Source organism: Maniola hyperantus, chromosome 7 (assembly GCF_902806685.2).
Source record: "Maniola hyperantus chromosome 7, iAphHyp1.2, whole genome shotgun sequence".
Taxonomy (NCBI): domain Eukaryota; kingdom Metazoa; phylum Arthropoda; class Insecta; order Lepidoptera; family Nymphalidae; genus Maniola; species Maniola hyperantus.
The window spans coordinates 5693269-5711942 of NC_048542.1; the positions used below are offsets into that span (position 1 = coordinate 5693269).

General features: G+C 36.2%; 2 protein-coding genes across 3 annotated transcripts in view; both read right to left on the reverse strand.

The window, feature by feature from the left end:
* Gmppa (GDP-mannose pyrophosphorylase A) overlaps positions 1-18674 on the reverse strand; it is a 129559-nt gene that overhangs the window by 39334 nt on the left and 71551 nt on the right. The gene's annotated exons all lie outside the window — the stretch shown is intronic.
* LOC117983782 (uncharacterized) overlaps positions 1-18674 on the reverse strand; it is a 68000-nt gene that overhangs the window by 15835 nt on the left and 33491 nt on the right. For both annotated transcript variants that reach the window (XR_011236962.1, XM_034970402.2), the window contains exons 4-5: positions 17351-17450; positions 14889-14997 (exon numbers count right to left, since the gene is read on the reverse strand). Coding sequence is in view for 1 of the 2 variants with exons in the window: in XM_034970402.2 (XP_034826293.1) it covers positions 14889-14997; positions 17351-17450 (209 nt within the window). In the remaining variant the exon portion in view is untranslated. The remainder of the gene's footprint in view (positions 1-14888; positions 14998-17350; positions 17451-18674) is intronic.

An 18674-nucleotide genomic window follows, 5' to 3' on the forward strand; every position in this document is an offset into this window, starting at 1 on the left:
GAATTGATCCTATAAGGGGTCCTTTTTCCTTTTGATGTACGGAACCCTAAAAATGCTACCAATAGGTACGCAACAGAGGCCATTCAATAGCGATAAAATATTATGCCGAAGGGTATTTCTATAGACGTCGCTCGGCGTATTCCGCCCTAATGCAAAAACAAACACGAGGGCACGGTAATGTTATCTATACAGTAATGTAACTCGGCCCTATCTTTGAAATAAATACCTACAGCAGCGCGGTACGTAAACATGCGATAGGGCTGCCCGCCTCCGGCATTTTAATTACATTTGCTTACTTTGTGTTTAAATGTGTACTTGTCATTTGCCTACTTTGTGTTTAAATATGTACTTGTCATATTAAATATGTACTTGAACTTATTTTTAGTGAAAAAATCGCCCGGTTATTAAAAAAACAAAACAGCGTCCTTTCGTCACTGCGGCTCAGTCGCGACTGGCTGCACCACGAGCGCACCGCGAGATCAAGGCGCGTAGGTATAGCTCGCGTTTCGCCCGTTTGTATGAAGTTGGAATACTGCATATAACATTACCGTGACGAAGGTAAGATTTATCTATGACTCGGATAATAACTTTTTTCTGGCTCTCTTTCAGTTGGAACCGAGCAAAATCCCTTCGGATAGCTATGATGAATGGCACAAAAACTCTCTTGGGTAGTAATTAAATAATAGAGTCGGTTCGAGTATTTTTAGAGAACCTTTTAAGCTACATAATATTATAAAACAATTGGATAAGTACTCGTAGGTGAGTTATTAATTTATTATATTATACACCTGTATGTATGTGTCCTAGTTTATTTTTAAAATGGATGCAGACCGAAGGACAGTCAGACGGACAGACTGTACGAAACAATAAGGGTTCCATTTTATATTACGGAACCCTAAAAATGACTCCATGGACTTCGGAGTGCCCTATACGAGTACGTGGCGACGTAAAAATGTAATGTGTGAATGCAAACGCACCATATTGTAATGGACGGGCAAGACTTACCAAGGACTCTGGTAAAACCCTTTTGTTCAGCCTCCCTTTCAAATCGGATGGAGCAAATCCCTTTGAGTTTCAAAATGTGGTACAAAAAGTCTCCATGAGCCGTAATTAACTAATAGAATTTGGCAACAAAAGCTTTTCAGAGTTTCTTGCGCTTAGATAAGTTGGTATATTTTAAACTTTTACATAAATCTATAAATAAGTAGTATTTATTTATACATAATATAATATTTTATATTCAAATATACCTACCAATATAGGGAAATAAATTAAATTGTACATCTGAAAAGTTACGCTAAGTTAGTTCAGCACACCACAACACCCGTTCTCTCTTTAATTATATAAACGGTATACCAGTTTTGATAGGATTTCCACAGACAGGTAGAGGAGTTTACAACGAGCACTGTAGTCTTAGTACTTTTCACCTCAAAATATTAATTAAGAGGAAGTACCCTATATGTTTTCTTGACAGACAAGACAGACAAATAGACAGACAACGAAGTGATCCTATAAGGGTTCCTTTTTCCTTTTGAGGAGGGTAACCCTAAAAACAGGAATATTTTTTCCTAACATAGAAAAATAGATAGAGTACGTATGTAAATATTTACTTAATGTAATAACACAGCATAATAATATATATAAAACATTCATACACCTAAATTATATACCATCATTACAAAAAACTTAATCTACATTTCGCAAAGCCAATCAGTAAATGGAAATGTATGCATATAAAAAATGTGAATGCAACCAAAAAGCTCTACCAATCTCCATGTTTTTGACGAGTACAGGTTTTAAATCATCCAAGTAAAAAATAAAAAGTGAGTATCAATATACATTATGATAAAAAAAAATTAAGTAATTATAGAAACTACAGAAGAAGATAGATGGTATCTACAGACCTAAGACATCGTACTGAAGTGTGACCACAGCGGACTACTTTGGTAACAAATCCACTACTTTTTTATTTATTTTTACTGTTAAACCCACGGAACAGAAAAAAACCCCTGAGCTCCCGAAGGATTTCTTTCTTTACGTGACAGACATACCAATAATGTGGGCAAGGTGATTTCGATTTGCACGAACAACAAGTACGTACCTTGCTGTTACCCATGCCCGCACTGGGAAATTTCGTCGCACGATATTTTCCGCAGAATTCAGTGACATATAAATTGTATGAAGCCGTTAGCACGTATTTTTTTTCGCGAGTGCGTACGGCTTTATACAATTTCCACACTTCAATCACAGAAATTTGCGGGAAATATCGCAGTGCGGGCACCCTGAAATGAAGACACCTTGTATTTTTTCAATTTTTTATCTAATGTTATATTTATAGTAAAGCCCAAACTTGCTTCCTTTATGTACCAAAAATAAAGTCATTAAAAAAAGGTTCACTATGCTTACGTCTCTCTTCTTCTGTAATCAAAATCAAAACACATAAAATGTAAGGTGAATAAGTAAAACATACACATTCAAAAAGTGAACTTACCGCGTTTTACTTCACCAGACAGCAATAAAAAGAAGTAATTTTATTTACAAAAGGAGCATTAGCCAGCCACATACAACTATTTTGCTATAGGTAAATAGTGTTCACATTTTTTATTAGCTGTGTTCAGAACAAAGCGTTTAAAATGACACAGTATAAAATGTAACCAGTAGTCTCACTCCACATAATCTTAAAATCCAAGGTGTGTGCGTAGTTCACAATATGTTTAAATACCGACCGATATAGCAACAACAACAATAATAATTTCTATAGAAGCCGCTCGATATTAAATTAATTCCAAATTTGTGTTTTGTGCTTCAAAATGTCAGAAATGTAGGTACGCAATTAATAGAAAGCGTAACATGAAGTAATTCCAAATGAACTAATAGTGAATTTATGTGAGCTGTCAGAAAATTTTAATTACATTGGGTGGAATTATTATTAAAACGGAATTGATTTTCACGGACTTTGACAGCACAGCACACCACATAATTGAGTAGGTAGAAATTTTGAAGCTTTGTAAGTGTTATTATTTTGCTATGGCTATCGACAAATTATCTAAAATATTAAACTTAAAATCATTTATAGATAAATCAATTTTTTTAATACTAGGTAAGTACACTATTAACACAAGTGGGACTTCTGGTTGCATTTTTATACTGTGATCGAAAGCGTTAGAAAGTAATCATTTTCAAAGCTAACTTGTCTAAGCACCGCAGCCACTGACTAAACATAAAATATTAGTAAGAAGTAAGAACTTTCGAACTTTCGTCGTATCATCAAGACGGGCTGAAGCTTACAAACTACTTAGGTACTAAAACTAAAACACGAATAGCGATATTGAAATGTAACTTATAATTTTTTATTAAGTATCTTGCCATGTCAAAGCGGTTATATTGCTGATTTAGGGTATACTCTAAACTTAACAATCGATACATCAGACAAGCAATATTGCAAAAAGCAGTTATAACTTAATCTAAAGGTGTGTGTACATTACGCGGTTCAATCGACCGTGAATATTATGCTTATTTTGCTGCGAGCTTCGCGGCTGGGCAATCTCGCCTACGCTCATATACCACTACTTGGAGACAGTACAGTTCCAAAAAGATTGTTCAGACTTCTGAGCAAAGTACGCAGGCGGCAGGCAAGTAATATTGTGCTCTTTGTGAACATTTCCGAACTATATGATAGTTAAACCGTGATACCCAAGGTACTAGTATCTACTTAATTCTATGGTGATACCTACCACGTCGTGCTTCGCATTTAGTATTAGATATCGCGATGTTTCCAAGCTACCGAACCGAGTACTTAATCGCTAAGCTACATCTATTAAATTTTTCCTATAAATAATTTTCAGTAATATTAAAATAACGTCTTGTATTTTATCAAAACAATTTCTGGTTTGAAGGTTATTGTTATCAAAATATCCGTAAAGGAAAAACACGTCTATATAAAATAGCTTTCTCGATTTCTTTTAAATTGTAAAATGAAATACTTATGGTCTATATTTTTATTCTGAAATTTTGTAAGCCTTCGGAAAATGAAACAAAGGTGCCTTTTGGCAATTCTAGCTAAATAGGTACCTATTTTTGAATACCAACCATAAGCTCATTTTACATTTTATCCCATGAAATCGAAAAAATTCCAAGAGATATGCAAAAACCTAAATCGTTTCTTTAACTCGCAAAATCAAACTAACGCATTTTAATAAATCACCATCATATAATAGCCGGCTCACTACAGAGCACGGGTCTCCTCTCAGTATGAGAAATGTTTGGTCATAGTCCACCACGCTGGCCAAGTGCGGATTAGCAGACTACTTTTAACAAATAGGTGAAAGAAACCTTTCAAACTAATCCATTAAAACATTGTCCCGTATAGTTTGCGACAGGTTGAGATGGCAATCGGGGTATGATTCGGGGGGACGCCTCGCACAACCATGTCACCCGCGCTCGCCCGCACCGGGTTAGGGCGGGGCTTTCCTCCCCGATTGCCACCTCGACCTGTCTGTATTATAGGTACCTAGTACCTACTTCTACTTATAGGAGCAAAAAGCTATTTGTCACGTCAGAAAAGCATTGCTCACAAATACTTAGGAGCCTATTCAAAGAAATTGACACTTTTGTATGGAGCTTCAAACAACTTTATTTTATAAGATTGATAGTCCATCGAACAGGACTTTTAAGCATCATTTATACCAGAGCAACATAGTGTGACATTGCGTTATTCCACAGGGTACAATATTTTAAAATAATATATATAAATATGTTGCAATCGTTATTAAAACTTCTGTTCAAGTGTTAAGGTTTATAATAGATTGAAGTTTATTCTACATTTTGTAATAATATTAATAAGTAAAATTCTCCTCACGCGCCATTTTATCAATTTCATATTAAAATATTACAGTTCTTAGCTTCCAAATTGCTATCAGGACCACTTCCTAATTCTAAAGGACGATTTATGCTAACACGTGGCGGGCGTGGGCCCTGCCACGTACAGCCTACGAAGCGCGTACTAGGCACGGATCCAAAACATCACGAACATCAGTAGGTACCCTTATTATGAATGCGAAAGTGTGTTTGTTCGTTGGTTTGTCCTTGAATCACGTCGCAATGAAGCGACGGATTGACGTGATTTTTTGCATAGATATAGTTAAAGACCTAGAGAGTGATATATGCTACTTTGATCCCGGGAAATCAAAGAGTTCCCACGGGATTTTTAAAAAACCTAATTCCGCGCGTACGAAGTCGCGGGCATCAGCTAGTATTATATAAAGCAGTTTATGCTCGTACGTGGCACGGCCCGCGCGCGCCACATGTTAGCATAAATCATCCCTTATTCATGTTCATTTTATGTATAAAATTGCGTCCTACTTTATTTGCACGAGTTGAAGTGACCATAGTCTGTTAATATCGCTAACTGATCAAAGGCATTCTGCCTCGGGTGGTATAATGATGTTTTTATTTATTTTTAACGTTTAAAAATGATCTTACAGTATGAAGACGCAGTTTAAATTGCAGGTAAATCCATACTAATATTATAAATGCGAAAGTGTGTCTGTCTGTCTGCTAGCTTTTCACTGCCCATCCTTTCAACCGATTTTGATGAAATTTGGTCTAGAGACAGCCTTGCATCCCGGGGAAGGACATAAGCTACTTTTATCCCGGAAAATCAAAGAGTTCACACGGGATTTGTAAAAAACCTAAATACACGCGGACGAAGTCACGGGCCTCATCTAGTATATAATATTTTTAGGGTTCCGTACCTCAAAAGGAAAACCGGAACCCTTATAGGATCACTTTGTTGTCTGTCTGTCTGTCAAGAAACCTACAGGGTACTTCCCGTTGACCTAGAATAATGAAATTTGGCAGGTAGGTAGATCTTATAGCTGACATTTGGGGAAAAATCTGAAAACCGTGAATTTGTGGTTACATCACATACAAAAAATTAAATTGTGGTTGAAAAAATACGACTGTAGTACGGAACCCTCATTGCGCGAGCCTGACTCACACTTGGCCGGTTTTTTTTACGTGGAACAAGCGATGTCGATAATATGAATCAGTTTATTTTGTGCGTAGTAGGCACATAGAGATCGGCATTAGAATTAGCATTTATTGACAGTAAAACGGGCCCTTCGAAGGTCACGAAAATTATTTAGATTGTTTCAGAGCTACTTAATCCGGGCTTATTCTGTTTGGAATTGGGGTTATCCATTAAAGCTACGCGTATTATAGTTGTATTAGAAATTGCTTCAACATTTATTAATTACTAAAGTTAGGAACTTTATGTTTAATTTGTACAGCAAGTAGGTAAGTACTATACATTTCTCATACCAAAACTTTATCGCGAGCTACCTTTAAGGCTGCCTTTCTTTATTTCATGGTTTTAACGATTTTAAAGGGCAAATTATTATTTTCCACTGTACCTAAAATGAAAACATTAGGTAGGTACACATGTATGTAAATAGATAATGTGTACTACATGCCATAGTTCGATGGGTGCCCTCGCACCGGAAAACGCAGCGTTGGTAGCTAGACAGACGACATCATCATGTACTTAAAAAAGACATTTTTAGGTTTTTAGGGTTCCGTACCTCAAAAGGAAAAACGGAACCCTTATAGGATCACTTTATTGTCTGTCTGTCTGTCAAGAAACCTACAGGGTACTTCCCGTTGACCTAGAATCATGAGGCAGGTAGGTAGGATAGATCTTATAGCTGACATTTGGGGAAAAATCTGAAAACCGTGAATTTAGGGTTAGATCACATAAAAAAAATTAAATTGTGGTCATAAACTAATAATTAGCTGAAACCTGTTTTTGTGCCTTTATAATAAAATAAAATAAAATCAGTATTTTCAACTTTCGAAGTGAGATAACTATATCAAGTGGGGTATCATATGAATGGTCTTCACCTGTACATTCTAAACAGATTTTTCAGACAGAACGAGCCTGAGTCGCACTTGGCTGGTTTTGCCTGCTCGCACGTGTCATAAACAATGACGTTGATACGTCATTGTTTATGACAAAATAAAAACCTTTTTAATCATGGAAGCCGCATAAAAGGTAGCCTTACCGTGGCAGGTTTGTTATTTTCTTCTTGTCTTTCTTTTCTTATTTTAGACATTCGTTTTATAATCTCTTACCTACATCTCATTATAGATACTTCAATTAAAGAATATACAATCATGTCTCATTATTTTTTAGATTATAAATATCTAAGATATACTTGCACAGATAGCCGTGATAGCCTAGTGGTTCGATATATGCCTCCTTTTCGGGAGATCAGGGGTTCGATCCCGGGCACGCACCTCTAACTTTTCGGAATTAAGTGCGTTTTAAGAAATTAAATATCACTCGCTTTAACGGAGAAAGGAAAACATCGTGAGGAAACCTGCATGCCTGAAAGATCTCCATACTCAAAATGAGAGGAGATCCGTGCTCTGTAGTAAGCCGGCTATGGGTAGATCATGATGTTGATGATGATGATGCATAACATAGATGATAATATTGTTTAAGTAGGTATGAAGTGTAGAATGTCAGATAGTTTTATCGTCTATAAAAGGGGGTGGAAATAATCAGTAAACTATCTGTAATAGTAGGATCGGTAAATAGGTAGTACTAAGAGATAATATTCTAAGCCAGATCACTTGAATATTCGCTCCCGTAGTGGATAGGTATACCTACTATTAGGTATAGGTACCTGTAAATAAGTAATAAGCTCTAAGCCCTCAATATCGATTATATGTAGTTCTAAAATGAAGACCCGATGTATTAACGAGCAGGTAAACATTTTTAACAAAAACAAATATTTTTCAGTTTCATAATAATTAATATGTTGGCAGATGATGCTACACTTCGACCAGTGACTTAGTAATAGGTACAGTACGGTCGCAGTTTTATTTTTATTCGATTCACTATCCTAAAAAAACTCCTACAATTATGTCATGTATGTGCAAGTTTCAAAAAATGTATTGCCAACTAAGATAATACTACACAATAATGGCAGAAAGATTTACTATTCGCAGTTCAATCGCATAGTAAATTTTAGTATATTCCATACAAAATGACTCCTCACGCACCATTTTATGTCTATGGGTCAACTGTTTTGTCAAAAATACGGTTCACCTTTAAAGTAAGGTCTAAAATCGTACTCTTGACTTGAAATTTGACACATAGAGTTAAAATGGTGTGTGAGGAGTTAAATTTTACGCGTTATAACATGATCAAACAGAAAAAAAAACTGGATAGTGGATACACTTCCACTCACTTTTCTATGTTTGTCTCCAGTGAAGTGCGATTGCTTTGTAGAGCGGATTAACGTTACTGCTGTCAACCGCAACAGATTTATCACGATGCTCCGTCAATCGATCTTGTTTCTTACACTGCAAACAACTTTGCGATAGTTGTTTGTCTTCTTCGCGCGATGAGTCAAATGACATTGGTGATTAGCTCTAAAAAGTCTAGGTGTCTATACGACTCTAACGGAAGAATACTCGGTGCTGTTCAGAGTAACGGTTTTTAGCTCATACGTTACAATCACTTTTTAAAGAACCGAATATTATCAAAACCATTAAACTGTTAAGAGTGCGATGGGCAGGACATGTACAACACATGGACGATATAAGAACCCCAAAAAGTTGTTAAACTACAAAACAGAGGCCGTAGAGACCGAGGAGGACATAGAGGTTGGTGGACAGACGGAGTGGAGAAGGACATGACGGTTTTGCTGGATCGGAGCTGAAAGTAAGCTGCATCTGACTGCCTCCGATGGAGAAGTTTGCTTGACCCAGCTAAGACCCACATAATATGATGATGATGTCCATCCGACAGCTAACGTTCTAGAGCTTATTTGTTTTTGTTCTAAACTCGTTATTGCGCATAAAAATAGAATGTAAATAGACGAACTTAACCTTCCAGAGTTCTGAGTTCTGCATTTCGTAATCCGCATCGTTATTTAGGTACTTCTTTACACCCTTTGTTAACCGTGTCGAAATATAATGACCACATTCACTTTGCAGCAGGCCGCAACGCCACAGTTCACGACAGGGTACCTTGTAAGAAAAACGTCGAGGCTTCGACGTCACTGACAGGCGTCAAATGTTCCTACATTGGCTACTTAGGCTACTTAGCGTCAAATGTTCCTACATTTGACGCTAAGTAGCCTATGAGTAGGCTATCTTTCTTTAATTTTACGTCACCCATAGCCTAATAGTAGTTATATCGTCGATTCAGGATCAATCCGAGAGGATCACTCTAGTTCAGTCTGACATCGGCTTAATAAGCGACTATTTGGTATATATTTTCGTAAGTATGTTTTAATTTAATGCCAAACTCTGAACTCTAAGCCAGTCAAAGAAATTTTGTTTGCCTTAAATATTTGTCCCAAGAGTATTTCTAAAAAGAAATCCCACTTATTGTAAGTGCAGGGTTAGAGCAGTAGTTCTATTGCTAACCTTTACTTTGAAATTGCAACATGTGCAATGTGCATGGCCTGATTAAAATGGGCAGCTGAGTCCTCCCACAGAAAGCACTCAGACTTAAATCAATTCAACCACTAGTTAGAAACCTTCGCAAGACATGTTCTTTGAAAATAGAAATGGAAAAGTTTTTAATACGAATAAACTTTTAAAAAGCGCTTACAAATCGTCAAGTGAATTTACCGCTGAGTGGATGCCCTTTCTAGAAAAGACTTTGCAAGAAACTCGACGGTTGATCTTTACAAAAATTTAAATAATAACGAAACTGATTTTAGCTCATATGTTAAGATTATTTACTAACATAATATACCAACAAGGAATAGCGTCCTACTTATAATATATAAACAACTTGCTATACCTAATTAAAAGGTATTTTGCTACAGTGATTTGTCTATTTCTTAGATAAACGGTCGGTGTCCGGATTATATAAAATACAAACTTCGACATCAGTTATTTTTCATTTCACCTTTTAATACGCAACCAAGTAAAAATATTCCATTTGATTTTGCCTTTACCAAATAATTTATGGTAGCCTAGACTCGGAAATTAGATAAATGATGTTGATAAAGATAATTCAAATTAACTAGTCTTTTAGCTTCTCTATAAAGTAAAAGTAAAGTAAAAGTAAAATATGCTTTATTATACACCAAAACCAAAACAATAGACATATAACAAAGATAGCATGTACAATAGGCGGCCTTATCGCTAAAATAGCAATCTCTTCCAGGCAACCTTAGGGTAGAGGATATTATAAAAATTAAAGAAAGCGGAAGGGGTTTACTAATTAAATAAAGTAAATATACATAATAAATATATATATATATATATATATATATATATATATATATATATATATACTGTTGTATTTATATATATATAAATATATATATATATAAATACAACAGTAAATAAGCGAGGAATCTATAGTTTGTCTTATAAATATAGTTAATTTCTTACTTTGCCCACCCTGTTAGGTCTCCAATTATACTCATTAACCTGAAAAAAGGCAACACTTTTCAATTTACAAAGCAAATAACTTATTTAAATTGCTATTGAGAAAAGGATTCTAGTTACATTTTAATAAGGTGAATATTCGATAAGCTCATAATATATTGTCGTGGAAGTTAATAGGTAGGTATATATACTTAATCATTATTCTGTCGCCTGTCATTATGTCCATTACAGAAGAGGGAAGTGTGCTGTCATTTGAAACTAGATAAACACGTCATTGCCACCCCTATTGTAATATCGTAGCGAATGCCTACGAGTGCCTACGACTTGCCTACGATTTGTGATAAAATCCGGATTTCACCGGATAATTGAATGAATTTCAGTGGTATGCACTTCTATGAACTCAATAAATAAAACCAGCCAAGTGTGAGTCAGACTCGCGCACTGAGGATTCCGTACTACAACCGTATTTTATCGACATCTTGCACGATAAATGAAAACTTAATACTTATGCCTAAAAATAATAAAAATCTGTTTTAGAATGTACAAGTAATAATATGATAGGTATGATACTCCACTTAGTATAGTAATTTTACTTTGAAAATTGAAATAGCAATATTTAATTTTTTTCTTGTGATGTAACCACAAATTCGCGGTTATCAGATTTTTCCCCGAATCGCTGCTATAAGACCTACCTACCTGCCAAATTTCATGATTCTAGGTCAACGGGAAGTACCCTGTAGGTTTCTTGACAGACCGACAGACAGACAGACAGACAAAAAAGTGATCCTATAAGGGTTTCGTTTTTCCTTTTGAGGTAAGGAACCCTAAAAAGAGATAGTATGACCTCAACGCCCAAATTGAGCGTGGGCTTAAAATTAGTTAGTGACATCGTGTTTAATTTAATATGATACGCATTAAATTTAAGAGGAGTTTATTCGTAGCGCATTACAATTTACAAACAACCCTATGCCATCATCACTACCCATATTATAAATGCGAAAGTGTATTTGTTTGTTGATTTGTTGGTTTGTTGTTTGTCCTTCACATTTTGATTTTTTTTGTGAAGTAAGCACAAATTCACGGTTTTCAGATTTTTCTCCTTACCTGTGCTATAAGATATATCTACCTACCTGCCTTTCATGATTGTTGGTCAACGGGAAGTACTCAGTTGGTTTCTTGACAGACACGACAAACAGATAGACAACGAAGTGATCCTATAAGGGTTCCTTTTTCCTTTGGAGGTACGGAACCCTAAAAATGACTCCTCACGCGTCATTTTAACTTTTTGTGTCAAATTTTATGTATGTTTTTTTTATAGAGATAGCGAGCAAACGAGCAGGCGGGTCACCTGATGTTAAGTATGTACAAGGATTCCATCTCAATTTTTCCAAAAAAGTTAAAGTAAACAAAATAATTATATTCTGTATCCATAGCTGCAACATGGGTTCTCAATAAAAGATAATCTTATACCAACTTTTTCAATAATTCCAGCTTAAATACATGGACATTTCTCCTTAAACGCGGTCTTATTAATAGAATTCCTCGCTCCTGAGGTTTATCTTGAAATTCCTTTTTTATGAGATATTATTGTATGTCTCATGACAAAATTTTTGCTTGCTACTTTTTAATATTGCTATGTTGACATATTTTTCCCAATTATTATTCATTAAAATCCAATGTGCGGATTAAATTATGCATATCTAAAAATCGAAAATAATCTGACCGTACCCATAGTATGCCTATTAGGCTGGGTTTACACAAAAAACCCCGAATATTTTTTTATATGAAGACGTCTGTACTAAGACTGTACACTATTCTATAATGGTGCTCTAATGCGCTATGATTGGTCGATAGTCACACATACTTGGAATAATCACATACGCCATACTTATTGCCTTGCCACACATCGCATCACAGTAATAATATGATTGCACCTTTAACCTGCAAATCCGGTGATTATTCAATAAAAAACAAACTGCTTGTCTAGAATGTTTAGTAAAAACAGAATACTATCAAAAATGTATTGCCATGCGAAACCCAGCCTCACTTTTTATTTCTTTTACGATTTCATCAGAACACAACGTCACACCGCCTCGTAGGGAGGTATTCTATGTAATGTTGCATTTATATGTATGCTGGTGATCCAAGGCGGTAGAAATCCATTTCGTCAAACATAATATAGGTACCTATAAAATTGAATATACGATGATAATTGAGTGCACAAACGTAAAGGTTCGATTTCCATTTCAATCTATCTGCGATGCAGTGGAAAGGTTAATCGCGTAATAGGTAAGATACCTGGGTCTAAGTTTTCATGTAAAAACTGACACTGGGATAGGTACCTACAGCTAACGTAAATCGCCCAGAATTGTATAAAAATGTCAAAGTACGACGTTTCCAGGCCTATGTAACTGTTTAATTTAAAATTAACTGTGCACAATTTTTTCTATTTTGTATGGAAGGGTAAGGGGCGGTAAATTCCTCGTTCCTTTCTCGTTCATACTAAATAACGATGAGTAAAATCTACGCGATCGCAACTGTGGGCGTTAGCTAGTGTTTAGTACTAAGTAATAGTTTAAGTACTATATACAATCTGCCCCAGGGCTAAGTGACTGCCAGGCATTTCTTGAATGTTTGCACAAAATGATTAGTGAATAACTTCATAGTAGAGGTCTGATCCATACAGTTTTTTGCTGTAAAAAAACTATAAAAACAAAAAAATTAAAAAATAGTGCAGCAAGTCAGGCATCTCTACCAAAAAATCAAAAAATCCAGTAAACAAAACTGTAGGTATGGATTAGATCTCTAGTTTTAAGTTATTTATAAATAATTTTGTGCAAATATTCAAGAAATGCCGGGCGGTCACTTAGCCCGGAGTACATTGTATAATTAGTAGGTACTAATAACCCTTAAAGCTATGAGCAAAGCCATAATAATTAGATACATGCAGCATGCTTTGAACTTTTATAGCTTTCTCTTTATAGCTGTAATCTGATATTTTTATATTTAAATAGAATTTTCAAAACTTTAGCACATAAGGACAGGCGATATTCCTACAAATTCAGTTCTACGTAGTTTTTTACTGTGTAGTGTATAGTGACGTAGACAAATCTCTGAACTAAATTGATAACTCTAAACTCAGTGCTGTCGTTTCTCGCAAGAAAAATTGTGAAAAAGTAAGAGCGGTTTCAGACTAGCGTATTTTTTTTGCGCGTATACGGTCGTTTCAGCATACGCGCTTACACGCGCGCTACTACATACGCGCTTCAAAAAACCGGACGCGCGTATACTTCGGCGTGTACGCTCGAACCGGTGCGGTCGCGGTGGCCCGGTGGGTGGTGGTCTCTCGCGGCTCGCGCTTATACGAGCTTAGAAGCGCGTCAACGCTCGTACGAATTGAGCGTGTGCCGAAAGGCGCGCCTATACGCGCCTACATGCGCTTCTAAAAACGAGCTTATACGCGCGTATAATACGCTAGTCTGAAACCGCCCTAATATCTAGAAAAATATTTCTAGATATGCTTTAGTTTAGTTTCGAGATGTGTATAAGTAAAACTGAATAAGTAAGCAATATTTTTGTTTGTGAAATTTCACACTTCTGAAATATATAAAAAAGCCGGCCAAGTGGGAGTCAGCAGGCTCGCGCACCGTGGGTTCCGTACTACAATCGTATTTTTTAGGGTTCGGTACCTCAAAAAGAAAAACGGAACCCTTATAGGATCACTTTGTTGTCTGTCTGTCTGTCTGTCGGTCTGTCAAGAAACCTACAGGGTACTTCCCGTTGACCTAGAATCATGAAATTTGGCAGGTAGGTAGGTCTTATAGCAGCGATTCGGGGAAAAATCTGATAACCGCGAATTTGTGGTTACATCACAAGAAAAAAATTAAATTGTGGTCATGAACCTTAGAATAACAACTCGGTCATGAACTAATAATTAGTATTTTCAATTTTCGAAGTAAGATAACTATATATCAAAGTGGAGTATCATATGAAAGGGCTTCACCTGTGCATTCACAACAGATAAAACAGATTTTTATTTATATCATAGTTTTTGAGTTATCGTGCAAAATGTCGAAAATATACGACAATAGTACGGAACCGTCGTTGCGCGAGCCTGACTCGCACTTGGCCGATTTTTTCGACATTTTGCACGATTATTCAAAAATTACTATGATGCATAAAAATAAATAAAAATCTGTTTTAGAATGCACACGTAAAGCCCTTTCATTAACACAAAAAAATGTGGTCATGAACTAACATGACCACATTTTTTTGTGTGATGTAACCCTAAATTCACGGTTTTCAGACAGACAGACAGACAGACAACAAAGTGATCCAATAAGGGTTCCGTTTTTTTTGTTGAGGTACGGAAACCCTAGAAATTAAGAAACCTTGTTTGAAAACACTATCAAAATAATATTTATGAGTTTTTATTCCATCAAAATCGTAAAAGAAATAAAAAAACTTACCCAAACTCGCGTCGTAAGTGTTCATGTACTCTGACGTCATGAATTGAGATACGAGTGCAGTTTTACCGACACCGGAATCACCCAATAGTACCACTCGATATTTCGGTATCTATGAAAAAAATTAGGTATTTATCAATCTTTTACAAAATAATTACTTGTGCGTTGAAAACACATAACATACCCTCGATTTATAGATATTTGAATTTATATTAAAGGGTTTTATGAGCTAAAATTATAAAGACTATCTAATTAAATTTTTAAATTTATATGTTATGCTCGTGACTTCGTCCGCGTGGACTAAACAAGCTTCAAAACCCCTATTTTACCTCCTTAGGGGTTGAATTTTCAAAAATCCTTTCACAGCGTATGTCTACGTCATAATAGCTTTCTGTACCTATGCCTAATTTCAGTCCGATGCGGCCAGTAGTTTGAGCTATGCGTTGATAGACCAGTCAGCTTTTCTTTCTATATACATATTACTAGATGATGCCCGCGACTTCATCCGCGTGGATTTAAGTTTTTTTAAATCCCGTGGGAACTCTTTGATTTTCGGGGATAAAAAGTAGCCTATGTCCTTCCCCGGGGTGTAAGCTATTTCTGTACAAAATTTCGTCAAATCGGTTAAAAGGACGAGCTGTGAAAAGCTTGCAGACAGACAGACAGACACACTTTCACATTTATAATATTAGTATAAAAGTATAGATTAGTAGGTACAGATTATAAAGAAGATTTATAAAAAAAGCTTGGTAGCGATTTGATATAGAGCATATAATAAGAACTTAGCTGAATATGATATACTAAAACATTCCTGAAAGTAGTTAAAAATAAATTATATATCCTCCTAAGAGCAACTTTTGTATTCGAACGTACACCCTACACATTAAATTCGCGCTTAATAAAATAACGGTAATACGTTCCAAATAACCTTTAAAATATTCCAGTGGTATTTCAATTTCCAAGAGCTTTGTTTTGTTATGTATTCCGGGTACAACTTTTGAAATATAAGCGTTGGTACTACCCACGGTTTTTACCACAAGTTTCCGCTTTCAAGCTTTCCGCTTACATTTGTAAATCGGTCCAGAAACCTCCTTTTTAGAGTACCGTATGGTAATCTAAAAAGGATTCACGTCCAGAGAGAAAAAAACCCCTAATAGGATCTCTTCGTTGTGTGTCTGTCTGTCTGCCTGTCGTGTCTATCACCTGTCAAAGTCCCAAGCGTACTTCCCGTTGACCTACAATCGTGAAATTTGGCAGGTAAGACATTTCTATGCAGCAATGTCTTACAGGAAACAAGTAACGGAAAAATCCGAAACAAAATTAAAAAGTGGTGTTTCTTGTGATGGTACAGAACCCTTCGTGTGCGAGTCCGACGCACTTGACCATTTTTTTATATATATATCCATAAATAGGAATAGGTAAATTAATGATTATTATCAATTTAAAACGTATGTGTCACAACGTGTTATATTATCCCATAAACGAGTATCCATAACGGGAAAGTAAATTAACGACTGTGAATTCTCGTAACTTTTTATGACAAAGTATATTTTCCGACAACTGCGCATGTTGCGGCTATGAAAACATGATGTTAGAAGTTTGTTATATATACATATGTGTTTGTTTTGGTTTGAAAACTCAAAACTTTGATGAAGTGTGTGAATAAACTGTACATCATGAATGTATAATGTGACGAATAAATATGGTGCCCGCGACTTAATCTGCGTGGATTTAGGTTTTTAGAAATCCCGTGGGAACTCCTTGATTTTCCGGGATAAATAGTAGCCCATGCCCTTCCCCGAGATGTAATCAAATCTCTGTAGCAAATTTCCTCAAAATCGGTTTAGTGAATGGGCCGAAAAAGGCTAGCAGACAGACAGACAGACAGACACACTTTCGCATTTATAATATTAGTATAGATAATAAGTAGTATGGATTATGTATGACCGGCTAAAACTAATGTACTTAAGTATTTGTGGCGCGTTGTTGTTTATAATGACTTCATGTGCATTAATTTTTTCACTACCAGCACTCGCCAAACCTTATGTATTAAGTTCATTTAGGTTGCTTTCATGAGATCATAAATCAAAAAATAAGAGGCTTTAAAATAAATAAAAATCTATTTGAAATCTTGCAAATAAAGCCCTTTCATACTTATGAAACCCAACTTACTCCACTTGATCATTTGTCATTTCGGCCCTTTTTGCAATTGTAACAATGGTATTATTTCGTTTAAATTCTTTCGTTTTTAATAAGTGAGGAGTATTTAAAACCATTCTAATTTTCAAATCATATCGATTTAAAAATTGGTATAGTTTTAAATGCTAGAATACTAAATAATTACTGAAATAAGCAAGTGTGACAGACGGCCAGACAAAGTTGTACTATACTGGTTACTTTCTTACCATTTTAGTACAGAAAAAAAGAAAAGTATCATTGTAAAATAGAAGCTAGGCGTATCTTACCGGATCAAGTTCATCATCGTCGGGAGTGTCAAGACTGGCGGAGTCAACTGGCCGATAGCCCGAGCAACACGAACCGTCGAAAGGCGATCTGTCTGATGCCCTGGGGACAAACGCTGAAGTTAACAACTTTACGTTTAAACCCACCTCAACGACAAAACAAAACGTACATGCTTGATTTTTGGCTGCCCGTGGCTTCAAATTTCGAAAAATCCAGCTTTATTCCTTGTTAGACATTCAAAAGGGAACCTCAGCTTTCTAGCTCCAAGTGTTTGGGCTAGACGCTAATGAGTCGGAGATATATCGGTAACGTACGGTCAAAAATTATACTTCCTCGCCTGTACTGGTCCAACTAAATGGGGCCATCGTCATCGTCATAACTAACCGATAGACCTCCACTGTTGGACATAGGTTTGGTCTAGGGACTTCCACACGCCGCGATCCTGTACCAGCTCCAATATGTTGCTTTCATTGAGCAACTTTCGCTTGCCTATTGTCGTGGTGGTAAACAAAATGGGGTATGGATATAAAAACTACCAGATCTATACTCCTTCAGGTTGGTCCGAATTTAGAGTGCATCTTCGATTACCATCCAATGAATCAGCATCGGTAAAAATATATAGTTCCTACCTAAAGCCAAAGAAACGTGTCTCCAATTGATAGATATTCTATTGTAGATATGATTCAAGTGATCATAATTAAACTTTTGTAAAGCCCTAATGGAATAATCATTTACTCCAATCTATGCTTACATTTGTATCGTGTGTATGAGAACCGCAGCACATTTGTAAAAGAGAGTAGTTGTAAGTAGGTCGGTTCGGTCACGCAACTCCGTAATCAGTCACAACCAGCTGTAATCAGATTAAGAGGCGGGCCTAGAACAGACTGAGCTACCGTCGTCTGTTGCCAAGAACATTGTTCGCTCGCTGGAAGAAAATTTGTCGAACTAAACCAACAAAATGTAACTAAGTACGTTTAATATAAATAGCATTATCTAATTATCATCGTCAACCGACAGATGTCCACTGTTGGACATAGGGTAGGTCTCTGGTAGGGAGTTCCACATACACTAAGGTCTTAAGCCGCTTGAATCCAGCGACTCCCTCAACCCATTTGATGTCGTCTGATAACCTAGTAGGGCTTTTTCAATGCTGCACTTTTTAGATGCGAGGTCGCCTATCTAGCATCTTGATACCCCAACATCTTCCGGTTTTTCAAATTATATGCCCTGCCCGTTGCCACTTCTACTTCACAAACGGTCAAAATATGTCGGTTACTCTGGTTCTCCTACGAATCTTCTTATTTCTGATTTGACCACGTAGAGAAA